The 14,281-nt window shown below is 41.2% G+C and overlaps 1 protein-coding gene across 1 annotated transcript in view; it reads right to left on the bottom strand.

Moving 5' to 3' along the window:
• Positions 1-14,281, bottom strand: part of ELP2 (elongator acetyltransferase complex subunit 2) — a 131,273-nt gene that overhangs the window by 109,351 nt on the left and 7,641 nt on the right. Inside the window, 3 exon segments of the mRNA XM_030204932.1 lie at positions 5,311-5,388; positions 5,890-6,040; positions 7,903-7,973. Coding sequence (XP_030060792.1) covers positions 5,311-5,388; positions 5,890-6,040; positions 7,903-7,973 — 300 coding nt within the window.

Raw genomic sequence — 14,281 nt, 5'->3', positions numbered from 1 at the left:
GAATGCCAGCAGACTCAAGTATAAAAAGAAATTTAAATTTTGGTCCCTTTTTTGGGGGGAAAAAAAATATATATATCTCTTGTTTATACTCAAGTATATACGGTATATCCTACTGCTCCATGATTCTCCATGTACCATGTCTGTCACAAAGACAAGTTAGCCTCTATCATTACAGACCGTAGATCCAGGACTTTGTTTCCCATATTATGGGCACTAGTATATATAACTTTCCCGATGTTGCCTTTTTTTCTCTCCATTTCTATACAAGTGTTTAATGCATAGAGGAATAATGATATTCTCAATTTTATTCTCCATTATTTTTAGAACAATCCATAACATTCTATTTGCTTCTTTGGACAGTTGCAACAAATTGGGCTGAAAATTTCAACATACTGTCCACGACAACTCCAAGATCATTTTCTTGGGCATGACTCCTAACTCAAAACCTATCATTCTGTATCTGTAGCTTGGACTATTTTTCCCCCGTTTGCATCAATTTGCAATTGCCCACAACAAATCAGCTGATGAAAATTTGTGCAACTGGGAAATTGTCAATTAAGGAAAAGACAGAAAAACAAATTGAAATATCTAAGCTAGACAAGGGGACATATTAAACAATATTAAAGGCTGTGATGTTTTATCAGTGTTTGTCTAAGAAAATTTTGGGTCACATTCTTTTATTGGCATTTACTAGTTAAAGACTAAAAGTCCCTAAATAGGGGAAAACAAGAGTAACTGACTTTTGCACCACTACCACCACAAAAACCTTAAAAAAGGCTGTAAACCCCATAATGAGGCTAACTTATGATAGCCCTGGAACTCAAAACACAAGTGCCTTTACAGACGGATCACAAACTAACTGCCTCTCATACATATGTGACCATCTCTGGGAAAAGGTGACTAAAGTTACCATAAACAAACAAAAAAAAGAGGTTATAATGAATTCTGCTACAGAAAACAATCTGTAATACAACAGTTAACCCCCCATCCTTTTATATTAAAAAATAAAATACAAGTTACAAAATTTCAAACATGTAACTTTTTCAAAACCATGACATAAAAAAAAATCAGCCACTCTCAATATTTTGCATTTCCTACTTTAGTCACCTTTTCACAGAGATGGTCACATATAAGAAAGGCAAAGATTTGGATCTAACATGTGAGGAGAGGAAAGGGTCATAATGGGAAAGTCAGTATTGAAATCTTGGCATGAAGAAAACAATGAAATGATATCTTGTGGAGAAACAAGAGATTTAGGAAGGGGATAGTGCAGTCCCATTTATGGATTGAGTTTTGATAAGAGTGTATGTGTGACTCCCTGTCAGTATTTGATGCTGTCATGTTTGTGAGACCAAAGTAGGCTGACAATAAATGTATCAATTCCTCTTCTGTATGGCAACTGGGACTATGAAGAAGGGGAAAGAATTCCCACTTCTTCCAGTTTCATCCCTCAGGAGGACTACCCAGCTCTCCTACTCCCATGACGAGCAGTGAGCAGACCACGCTGCTGAGCTCCCTCCCCCCTCCCCCAAGCTCTCACCTCGGTGTTTGAGGGCCGGTGCCTGGCCTGTGCCACTGTGCTCCTCAGTGAGCTCCTGGAGAAGGCAGCCTTCTACAGCGTCACGGCCGGCCTGGTGAGCTTCCTGAATGGGCCCCCGTACAGCTGGGATGGCACCCAGGCCAGCCAGGCGCTGCTCATCTTCATGGGTGTCATCTACGTGGTGTCACCTTTTGGAGGCTGGCTGGCAGATACCTGCCTGGGCCGCTTCTGCACCATCCTGCTCAGCCTGGTGCTCTACCTGGTCAGTATGCTCACCCTCCCCCTGCTCATCAAAGCTTGGCTCAGATGGTCAAGCAGGCTCTGGTGGCGGATGATAGCGTCCCCTCTTTCTCGGGGCCCCATGAGGTTGCACACCTTCTGAAGGTAGAGAAAAATAAAGGAATCTTCCAGGGGGCACCACAGCTTATTACCGGTAATGTCACTGGTAGAATTCAGACTTTTTATACTTAAAGTGGATGCAGTTGCTGCTAGAGTTGAAAAAAGTAACCTAATACAAATGTAAACTAACTCCAGCTCATAACATTCAAAACAACAGTTATATATTTTTAATTTTTTGAAAATTGGAGACAAGCCCTCGGAAACCAAAGGCAAGACGTCTCTGGTTTTGAACACTGTCACAGTGAATTTATGTGTACAGCGTTTGATTTCGATCACTGGGCATAAAAACTCCAATAACTTATGAAAACAAATTTTTTAATGTGATGCTTTTAAATTATGTTTAAAGTGCTAACTTGCAAATAAAGAATACAAAAACTTCTAATTGAAAAAAGTCTTTTCCCATCAATTCTCACTTATGATTAGTATTAATAGAGAAAGCACTTAGCTTAACATCTTATCCAGCACAGACTCAAGTTTTTCATCAGGAACTGGTGCTGAATAGCAGTGCATGGTCTTTTCAGTTGTAAAGACGATGTTAAAATTTATGAAGAGACACAATGGAATTTAAAAGTTCTCTATATCTGCTCTGAGGAAATAATGCCTGACAAACTGCCCCTTACTGTGTCTTTAGAGAAGGGAATTTCTGCTCCCATGATTGTTATGGGGAGGGGGACAACACACTGCCCCAGATTCCTGTCAGTTGGCAGGATAAGTTGCTGAGATTTTTTTAAGGGATTCTTGGTGCCTCCGCCCAAGGAGAAAGGGTATTAACAAATGGATTCCTTTCCCTCAGGAACTGCTACAAAATCTCAGTGAATGAGCAAAATCCAAATTAATAACAACAACACAACAAGAAAAACTCTGTCAAACCTCACTGGAAGTATGGTTTCAAGATCATTCCATTTCGAATGGGGGCCATGGAGACTATTTCCCTATCCAGGAGAAAATGGTGGAAAGGAAAGAAGTCCTGTTTGTTTGCCAAAAAGAGGGTATATAAAGTTTTATAAACAAATTTTAGAAACAATATAGTACATTCTAGACAAATTATTCAAGATATTTCAAAACAGGATGCTAACAGAACATACTCCATCTTCCTAATACAAAACAGCAAGGGGATATAAACCACAAACCGTTAGAGACCTGCCCACAGATTTGTGTATTGGTATTTGACTTTCCTTTTTGAGACCTTATGACTTGCTGAGGGTAATTGTATATCTTCAATTCCTCTAAAGCCTATTCAAACATCAATTGATTCTGTATATTCAGGCACACATCTAACTAATAATTCCCACACCGGATCAATCCTATTCTGAGTAATTTTATAATTTTAGGTACAAGTAAAGGATGCTTATAAAACTGTCCTGTAGTACATGCGCACTGCATGCAAGAATTCCTGGGGACACATTCTGGTCAAGAGTTGTGATGTATCCACATATTATATAAAACTAGTAAAAAAGGCCCGTTTCCGAAACCAATGAAACGGGCGCTAGCATGTGGTTTTTTTTTGTGTGTGTGTGTATGTGTCACAGAGTTATTTTGTGTGTGTGAGGGTGCGGTGTGTATGTAGGTTGTTGATGTGTGTCTTTTTTTGTTTTGTTTTTTGCTTGGGGGTTGGGGGATGTGCTGTACTGGCAAAGTGGGTTGGATTGGTGAGTGGCTTTGAGGGTGTGTTTCTGTTGTATTGTGTGTGGTTTTGTCTGTCAAGGAGGTTTGTGGAGGGGGGTCTTTCTGTTGGTGAAATGTAAATGTGGTTGTAGGGGGGTCAGCCTTTGTTGAGTGTTGGTTTTTTTTTTCGTGTTGTGCTGAGGCAGCAGTGTTATTTTAGATGGGCGGAAGGTAGAGGAGCACGTTCTTTGTCGGTATTTTTTGGCCGTTTCAGGGCTGCTGTAGGGGAATGCTGGAAGAGAAATGTGCTGTTGGAAGCAGCGCCATCTTTTTCCATTGGGCTGGGGTTCTGGGCATCCTGGAGGTGGGTGACCACTTGCCTGAGGACGGGGATGGTTGTTTTAAGTTGGCGGGAGAAGAGCACGGTCTCGGGCCGTCAGGGGGGTGATCCGGTATGTTTGGTCCATTTCAGGCCGGCTGCAGGGGAATGCTGGAACATTTATGCGCTGCAGGAATCAGCGCCGTCTTTTTCCGGGTGCTCGGGGAATCCCCGAGGTGGGAGACAGCTTGCCTGAGGCTGGGGATGGTTGGGCACGTCCTTGGCCGCCTGAGAAACCATGTATTCTTTGTTTGTTTTGTATTATTAGTTTGCATTTCTGTTGAAGAAAGAGTGGATGCCTTTCGAATGATGGAGGTGGTGCGTCGGTGTGTGGTTGTTTCGTTAGTTTGGCAGCCAGTCTCCAGCGATTCCTAGGCAGGGAAGGAGTACTCCTCCCCCTTCCTTGGTCGCTGTTTGCTGCTGGCTGGGTCGCGGGTAATCCTTCCAGCTGGGCCGCAGCTTGTCCTGTTCGCCCACGTCCCAGATGGTGACGGGCACGTTGTTTTCTGGCTCCTCTGACTCCATGTCAAGCGATCCCAAATATAGTCTGTGCTATAGGCCCTCTGGCACTATTCAGTACTGGCATTAGGCATTTAAAAATTTCTCCCCCCCCTCCCCCGGTCTATTTTTGCACATACCCACAGCAGGAATATTCTTCTCTCGTTCCAGCGGTGGTTCTGTGCTCTCCGTGCTGCACAGATAATGAGCCATTTTGCTGGGGAATGCTCCTCCCTTATTGTCACGTAGTTTCCTCTGATTGGTCCGTCTTACGTTGCCTAGTGTTGCCTGGGAACGGTGTTGTGATGGTCCTTTGTGTTTCAGAATGTTGAGGGTGTTTTTTCTGATTGGTCCGTCATGCGAGGGCGGGGCAGAGAGACATGGTCAGTGTTGTGGCTTCACCACCATGAATCCATGAACCCTTCAGTGAGTGACTGAGTGACTTCAGAACGTTGTCTTCAGAACGTTGAGGGTGAGTTTTATTATAGTAGATACCTGAGTATATGGACACATTTACACCTGCTTCACGGTAGATATAAATGTGTCCACTAACATTTGTACACTAACTGTGCTGGTTCTGAGTAATTTTTTTTTTTTTAAATAAAAGGTACATGAGCGTTTATGTTGCCTTTATAAAATAAGCTTACAATAGGAACCTTTTTGGAATTTTCACATAGGCATCCTGTTATAAAATAAGGCCCATTTTGTCTATAATCCAGATTTTGATGATTTCTAAGAAACAGAGCTGAAATTGGCTTATGTTCAGAGCATTTGTTCTAAATATTTTCTTCTTTCATTTTGTCTTTCTTTGTAAATTTTAGGACCTTGCGTTGATGGTTCACAGATTCCCTTGCCACAGAATTCTCCCGAAACGGAGTTGGCCACTTACCACCATGTTCAGGTAAGAAGGATAAGCAGACATCCAGTATAAATCCATTTCCAAACAGCAAAGTCTGAAGGCATTCCACTGAATAAAGAAAAAAAAAAAAAAAAAAGAAGGGATGAGAATAACTTGGCATTAAAACACTGTTAAATTAATATGCAGCATTATTTCTGTTCAAGTCGACTACATGCAGAAAATTAATCTACACGCTCAGCTGTAGAATTCTTGTGTCATTTTTAATTATGTACCACAAAACTCAATCTGCATATCAAGCCAGTTTAACACACATCCTCGAATGACTGCATAAACTTCTTCCAAGTATTAAATAGAGGCTATGCCTGCTCGAAAGTCCTATTTAGGCTTCTGATGAATCTATTACATTATAGCAGCATGCACATCAAAGCAAGTGCAAGAGTAATTCTATCAAACCTGCCAGCTACACCTCATTGATCCCTCTACCTGCTCTCTTTTCTTCTCTTCCTGATGATTTTCATGGAATATGACTCTGCAGTCACCACTGCTTTAATTGTTTGACTTAAGTAAGCCATGTGTACCCACTATTTCAGGGGCTACCTTGTCACTCACCTGCTGAACCGTGTCTGGACCAGATTTTAACAGTAGAATCTGAGGCTGCAGAAGCCACCAGCAGATCTGCCTCAGACCCACTCTTTAAGTAGATAGCACTTACAGCACAAACAGCATCAGCATGGCCTTCCAGATGAGTGGCCTGAACACACTAAATAAAAAAATATACAAAAGAGGAAAACCTCCATGAAAATGAAAAAAAAATAAATCTCAACTTAAAAAAACAAAACCCACATGCAGTGTAGATTTGTACCACAGAGTAGAACTATGAGAGCACATTAGCTGGAGATACAGTTCAGTCACAGTTAAAGCTAAATTAACTACATAAGATCCAGCATTATGAGATTTGCTCTTTTTGACGGCTTACTGTGAAACACAGCATATATTCAAGAAAAATTTTAAGCGGAACAATGCTCCAGCAAGACCAAAGTCAGGAATTATAGCACAATTGGAACTGTCAGGAAAGTTTACCACATGCTAGCATCTAAAGGATTCAAAAACACCAAGCAATGCCACATTCCTAGTTTTGGCAGGAGACATGTTGACCTTATGCCCCCAAACTTGCATGTTAATCTTGAATCAAATGAATTAACAGAATAAAGAAACTTCTCATGCCTCACAAATACATATGCATTTATTTTGGAAGCACTGCATTACAGAGGAGGGTTCTATTACTGGTGAAATCACTGGACTGATTCAGGCGGAGTCATAGCACATGAGTATGAAACTCCCCTCTGCCACAGACTTCCTTTGACTTTGTGTGAACTACTTTATCACTCTGCATCTAGGACAGCAGTTCTTAACCAGTATATCGCAGGGCCAACACACAAAGCAGCATGTTTTGTTTTGTTTTTTGGGGGGGGGGGGGGGTTGTGGGGGGGGGGTTTGTGAAAGCTGTAGCTTGTCTCGCTCTTCCATCCTCTCTACCACAAATCCAGCACCTCACCCTCGCACCACCCTGCACCGTCCATGAAACCTCACCTCTTTAACAGCGTTGGCAACCATAATAGACTGTCTAGGCCGACCCAGAGCCTTTCCTCTGCCACATCCTGCCCTTGCATACACAAGGAAGCTCCAGGAGAGGGCAGGGTCACAGCAGGAGAAAGGCTCTGGGTCGTCCCAGGCAGCCTTTTATGGCTGCCACTGCCGACAAAAATAGTGAGGTTTCACGGATTGGGGGGGGGGGGGGGGGGGGGGAGGGCTGAAGGAGAGAGAGGTGCTGGACTTGCGGGGGGGGGGGGGGGGATAGGGAGTATGAAGGAAGGAGAGGTACTGGACCAGCCCCCGGGGGGGGGGGGGGGGGGGGGGGGGGTGTGAGAGAGAGGGGGAAGGAAATGTGGTGGACGTGATGGGGGGGGGGGGGGCGAAGACTGGATAAAGAAGGGGAAATGCCGGACTATGGGGAAGCTGGGAAGAGAGGGAGATATGTCAGACCATGGGGAGAGGGATGGGGTTAACAGAGATACTGGACTATGGGGGAAAATCGAGGGAAGAGAGAGATGTTGGATGCACAGGAGATCCACTTGAGAAAAGAAAAATAGACCCACAGCAAGATCATTTCCTTCAGCTGGTGGAATTGCTCCCTCTTGCAACTGTTCCCCTATAGGAGGAATCCTAGAAGCTATATAAGTTGTCGAGTAAGAAAAAAACAGCAGAAACAAGAGACTGAGAATCAGCTATTGACTTAAGAGGTAGATGAAACAGGATCTCCTGTCTCAGCCCCTTGAAAATGCTTCAGCAAAAAAAGCCTCATGCATCAGAAGAACAAATTCTGGAGAAAATGAAGCTGCAGAAGCAGATAATTCCTCAGAAAGAACTGAAACTGATGCAAAATGGCCTGGATTGAAAACCTGATTGGTTACATCCCTCCTCTGGCAGTTGGGTTGCAAGGAAGACTGCCTCTGTCGGTTTATTTTCCTGCGACTCACTGAAAAGTAATGGACTGGGGTCTAGTACATATGATAAGGAAATAAGAATTACGAGGAAGAGAGAGAATAAATGGTGTGCACTGACCTGATTTTCTCTGACCTCCCAAAGGATGACTTTCTTATCAGAAGCTGCAGAAACAAGCTCTGTCTCAGGACCTGACACAAAGAAACAGAAAAGGACATCAGACAGTTATGAGAGCACAGAGCATAAAAACCCTGGCCTTATATTTCAGAAATTATTTGGTATTGCCCCCGATTATATGCTGCCCCTTGTTACTTGGCCTTCTCGCAATGCAGCTTTTGGTGCGAGATTACCTGCATCTCCATTTTTCTACCTGCAAGAAAGTAGTCTATTAGTCAATTTATTCTGCTACTTTTTCTTACCAAGGTACTAAATGATGGAATTCCTTGCTGAAATACATCAGATCCTGGAATGATTACTTAGTTTTTTGCAAGATTTTGAAATCTTTCCTTTAAAAAAAAAAAAAAAAAAAAAAGGCATTTCTTTTACTTGATGCTGATGTCTAGTTTTTTCCCCCTCCCTCCCCTTCCATTATATCTATATTTATGATTCTTTTATTGATAAAAGTGTGGGATTATGGATTTTTTAAATATTTTGCAGTGTCTCCTTGTAGCTTGTTAGCCACATTGAACTTGTGCAGGAAAATGTGTGGTATAAATGTCATAAATAAAACAAACAGAAAAAAGTGGCCTAGTGGTTAGGGTGGTGGACTTTGGTCCTGGGGAACTGAGTTCGATTCCCGGCACAGGCAGCTCCTTGTGACTCTGGGCAAGTCACTTAACCCTCCATTGCCCACCGCATTGAGCCTGCCATGAGTGGGAAAGCGCGGGGTACAAATGTAACAAAAAATAAATGAAAAATATACAATACACATTGGTAGGGGTTGTACTACTGTGTTCCTACATCGCTCAGCAAGTAGTCACAAGTACAATAATGTGAGCAAACGACAGAGGGGCATTTTCAATATGATATCCAAGTCCTCCCCCAAAAAACACCCACCAGAAAACATCCAAAAAATGTGATGCCATAATGGATGACTAAAAAAAAAAAGAGTTTGAAATTCACCTTCAAAACATTCAAAATGAGTTAATTTAATTCTAGCATTTATAATCCACTTAACCATCAAGTTCAAGAACAGGACAATCCCGCACATTATAAGCAGGTACTTTCTCTGTCCCTAGAGTGGATATAATAAGATAGTAGTGTCCACCAATAGAAAATAAGCAGCAGCAAGCGTTCAAATGCAGGTGGCCCCATGTCGAAAAAACGTTCTCAACTGATATCAAGACATCCCCCTCCTCATGCAAAACAACCATATACAGTGCTGCACATGGAAGGGCGTTTCTCAGTCTGCCCAGAGACATCTCTAAAGAGAGAACCTAAATTTCTCCCCCAGAGGAATCAGAGCACTTGGAGATTTTCAAATACACCACCATCTGTCACACCACAGTGTGGCCATGCAGGCATGGAGAAGTATAAAAAGGTCCCTGAAAAGGTGAGTGTTATCAGGCCCCCTTCCCCTGTGCCATACCTGCTAAATAGCCCTGAACATGCCCCCCTCCTCCCCTGGGATACTCTCAAATCATAGCATGCAGAAATGAGGGAGAAGCACGTTTCACCCCCCCCCCCCCCAGCCTGCTGCACCTGCAAAAGATAGCGAGAGGAGTGTTAGCAGCCGCTCTCCAATTTAGAGGCACCTAAAACAAAGTGACACCTGTCATGCCCCAATGCCCATACCATTCCTTTCCCCTCCAGCAAGAGCTCCCCCCATCTTGCTGGCCCTACCTGTCACTGCCTATATGTGAGGGGCAAAGCACAACATTTTTAATGATGCTGTAGGGCTTTCTACCTCCCCCTTTTTTTTTTTTTACAGCTGCTTTGTTTTGCTTTTTCCCATTTTACCCGTGGTTGATCTCAATCTGCTAGTTTGAACACTTGTTTTTGAAGTTGGGTTATCTATATATTAATGCGTTGTTCTTTTTAAGATGCCTAGCCCTTTTTTTGCAGTTTTATAACAAGCGTTATGTTTAGCACTCATGTAGTTATAGTTTAGTTGACCAATTTAAGCCTACATACCTAAGTTTGTACTGATTTTTTTTTCTTCTGATTAGTCCATTTTATTGCTTTTAATTTGGCAGACTATTCTCCTGGTTTTACTTGTGTCGCTGACATACACCATAGCCTTTTTGAGCACATTCACTTTTTCTTCTTCCACAACGTTTTTATCATTTTGGGTTCTGTTCACTTCCCTTGTAGTCTAAAAGCAACATTCTTCATGTTGTTTTTAGGATCATCACATTTCTCTAGGGTTTCATAAAGTAATCTATTACGTGTTTTCACTGATAGGTGTTCCATTTCTCCATTTTCTTATTCTTTCACTTTTTATGCATTTTATCATAAATCACAAACACACATTTCACTCTTTTTTTATGTACGTATTTATAATTTTATTTACATATTTATTGCACATTGTATTATGTATTTTTATGTGTATTTATTATCTCATTTGTCTATTAGTGTGGACCTTGAGGAAGGCCTGTAGCCGAAACACAGCCCATGTTGGATAAGCTATGTTAACGCATCCTGCATTGTAATACTGGAGAATAAATCTTTACATGCTTTAGAAGCTTTTTGGAATTCTGACTTTTATATATTTTTTTATATTTCTTTTTGATTGATCTTAGAACCACCTCCTCTTTTTGGGGTCTTCCACCATTTATTTGTTTGCTTAGTTATTTGTTTTTCCCATTACCGGTATAGATCAATGTGATTAGTCCCACATATAATGGGCATATGCGATTCTGTTCTCTAGATGAAATTTTTGTATTTGTTGCTAAACATATGTTGAAAGTATGAGGATTACAACCCATTTACAATTTTATCATCATCAACATATAATTTTGTTATGTGCAACTGATATTATGATACAGACTTAAATCTCACAACACAGGAGATCTCAGGAAGGTGGCTGTATTTGTGTTTTAACCATAAGTAATTTACATAACATCAAAAGTAGTACTTAATTTTCTATTTATTGATTTTGGAACAATTATAAATAATGAAAATTGCATTTTTAATACCTATTGGCCTGATATTCAGCCAGCAGTGGGCAGTGCTTTTGCTGTCCGCCAACAGTATCAAGCCCAGATATTCAACACTGGGCCATATCTCGCCGCTGGCATTGAATATCCAAGGTGGGGGGAAAGAGTTTGGCAACTAAAAAGTGCTGACCACTTAAGTTGTTAACAGTTAAAGATAAGACAGCTATTTATGTGGTCAGATTTGAGCGCTAAGCTGAAACCAGTCAGCGGCTGTTTCTGACTAGTTAAAAGAAGCTGAATAGAGGGGTATGAGTTCTGTTACCTTTCAGATTTACATAAGTTACACTGTTCTGTTGCCTTGTTGGTACAAGAGATCTGCAGTGATAATTTTGGTATTTTATTTGTTGCATTTATATCCCACAATTTCCCACCTTTTTGCAGGCTCAATGTGGCTTACAATACATCATGAATAGTGGAAATGAGAAGAGAATAAACAGAATTGGTTTCTTTATCCAACACCATACAGACTCGTTTTACAATGTTTTTGTGTTTTGTTTTCTATTTACAGTTTTAGACATCTGATTCAGGTTTGTTTTTTTCTGTGTGTGTGTGTTTTTTTTCTTTTACACAGCGTGAGTGTGGCTTTAGTCCGCTTCTCGTTTCTCCTGGAAAGGGCTGAGCTTTTGGCAGTCTTCACCTTTGAGGCTACTCCCCAGTGCGTGCACCCTGTGACTGTACGTTGCAAATTATGTTTTTCTTAAAATTATTTTCATGAAAGATTAACTGGTAAGTGTACTGATTACCCCACCTTAAATAATGAATGTCTCTATTGCACAGATATTGGAAACTCGTGGGATAGGAGGTAGAGTTCTATTGTGGATTAAAAACTGGTTAAAGGATAGAAAACAGACAGTAGGGTTAAATGGTTAGTGTTCTCAATGGCGAAGGGTAGATTGTGAGGTTCCGCAGAGGTCCATGTTGGGACCACTGCTTTTTAACATATTTACAAATGATCTACATACAGGAATAAACTACTGAGGTAATTAAATTTGCCGACGACACAAAGTTATTCAAAGTTGTTAAAACGCAAGAGGATTGTGAAAAATTATAAGACGACCTTCTGAGACGGGGAGACTGAGCATCCAAATGGCAGATGATGTTTAATGTGAGCAAGTGCAAAGCGATGAATTTGGGAAACAGGAACCTAAACTATAGCTACATGATGTAAGGTTCCATATTAGGAGTCACCAACCAGGAAAGGGATCTAAGAGTCATCGTTGACCATACTTTGAAACCCTCTGCTTAGTGTGCTGCAGCAGCAAAGAAAGGAAATAGAACGTTAGGTATTATTAGGAAATGAATAGAAAATAAAAAACGAGGAAGTTATAATGCCTTTTTATCACTCTATGGTGCGAACGCACCTTAAATGCTGTGTGCAATTCTGGTCACCATATCTCAAAAAAGATATAGTGGAATTAGAAAAGGTACAGAGAAGGGCAACAAAAATGATAAAGGGGATGGGACGCCTTCCCTATGAGGAAAAGCTGAAATGGCTTGGGCTCTTCAGCATGGGAGAAAAGATGTCTGACGGGAGATATGATAGAGGTATGTAAAATACTAGGATTAGGGGACACACAATGAAGCTACAAAAGAAGTAAATTTAAAACAAAATCAGAGAAAATATTTCTTCACTCGAGGTGTAATTAAACTCTGGAATTTGTTGCCAGAGAATGTGGTAAAAGCAGTTGGCTTAGCGAGGTTTTAAAAAAAAAAAAGTTTTGGCTAGCTTCCTAAAAGAAAAGTCCATAAGCCATTATTAAAATGGACTTGGGAAACTATACTACTTATTTCTGGGATAAGCAGCATAAAATGTATTGTACTGTTTTGGGATCTTGCCAGGTACTTGTGACCAGCATGGCCATTGTTGGAAATAAAATACTGGGCTTGGGCTTCATGGACCTTCAGTCTGTCCCAGTATGGCAACACTTATGTACTAATGAAGTCATTAATTTGCCTCTTCTCTGCCTTTGATGTAGCAAAAAGTCTTATCTGCTGATCAAACTCCTACCATCTGCAATGTCTCCTGTGTCCAGTTGTTAAAACATCTAAAATATTACTGCAACTGATTCATCCATTGTTGCTAGCATGAAGGAGCATTCCCAACACCTGATTGAGACTTATTTTCCGATTCATCCACTACACAACGCTGCTTCCCTTCTACACCCAAGTCTGAAAGAATCCAATTATCTTCACTGAGGATGTTAAATCACAGGCAACAGAATCTTTGAGAAGGTTGTACCAGCAGCTTGAAACAGAAGACTCAAGCCCATCAACATCTCGGGATCTTCCACAATCCACATCTGTGGAAGAGTCCCCGGGCCCCTTCAAACAAATGAAGATGATGTCAGCATTAGAATTTTATGGAACAATGTCTCCTCAGAAGGCTTTTGCTCTCAAATTCGACAGTTATTTATGCTGACAATGAAGTTTTATCATTTTGGAAAAATAAGAAAAAGTGCTGGCCAAAACTAGAAAACTTGCAAGGGGGTTCCTGTGTGTTCCTGCTACCATAACGTCTTTGGAGAGAGCATTTTCTGTTGCTGGAAGAACAGTGGAAGAAAGGAGAGCTTGACTGAATCCACAATATTGTGGATGACTTACTATTCGTCCATCGATTTAAAAACCAGAACACTAGTTCAAGAGTAGAGGGAGCGCTTCTATCGGCAAGGTGCTTCATATTTCCTGAATGCAAGGGTGTTTCTTGTAAGTGGACCAGGGAGGGAGTGTATCTTTTATTTTTGCTTTATAAATGAGATATATTTAGAATATTGTTTGTTCATTTTTATACTGTAATAAAAAGATTTAAATATAAAATAAAAGGCTTCGGTGGACAAGGACAGAGTTCGCAGGGCCAGGGACAAACTTTGTCCCTGCATCTTTCTCTAGTAGGCACCAAAAAGGCAGGAACAAACATGTTGAAGAAACTGCAAAGAAACATGTCTTCTCCTCACCGTGGATGAGATAAGACACCTGCGCATGCACAATGGGAGTGCTGCCTCAAGCTCTTAAAAAAATAGTACACTGGGCAGGGCACCGAGCATTGTTGATGATGTCACCCACAAATGAGAATTATATTACCTGCTAGTCCTCAGAGAAATCAGCAGGCGACACTGAAGTTGTTAAATCAGAAGAGGATTGTGAGAAACTGCAGAAGGAGCTTGCAAGACTGGGATCTGACTGGCAGATTAAATTTAATGGGGGGAAAAATGCAAAGTGATGCACACAGGAAAGAATAACCTGGACTATAGCAACACGATGGTAGGTTCCACATGAGGAGTCATCATCCAGGAAAAGATCCAGGCATTAGAACAACACATTGAAATCCTCTGCTCAGTGATTGG

This window comes from Microcaecilia unicolor, chromosome 1 (genome assembly GCF_901765095.1).
Source record: "Microcaecilia unicolor chromosome 1, aMicUni1.1, whole genome shotgun sequence".
Taxonomy (NCBI): domain Eukaryota; kingdom Metazoa; phylum Chordata; class Amphibia; order Gymnophiona; family Siphonopidae; genus Microcaecilia; species Microcaecilia unicolor.
This window is presented reverse-complemented; position numbering and strand designations above follow the sequence as displayed.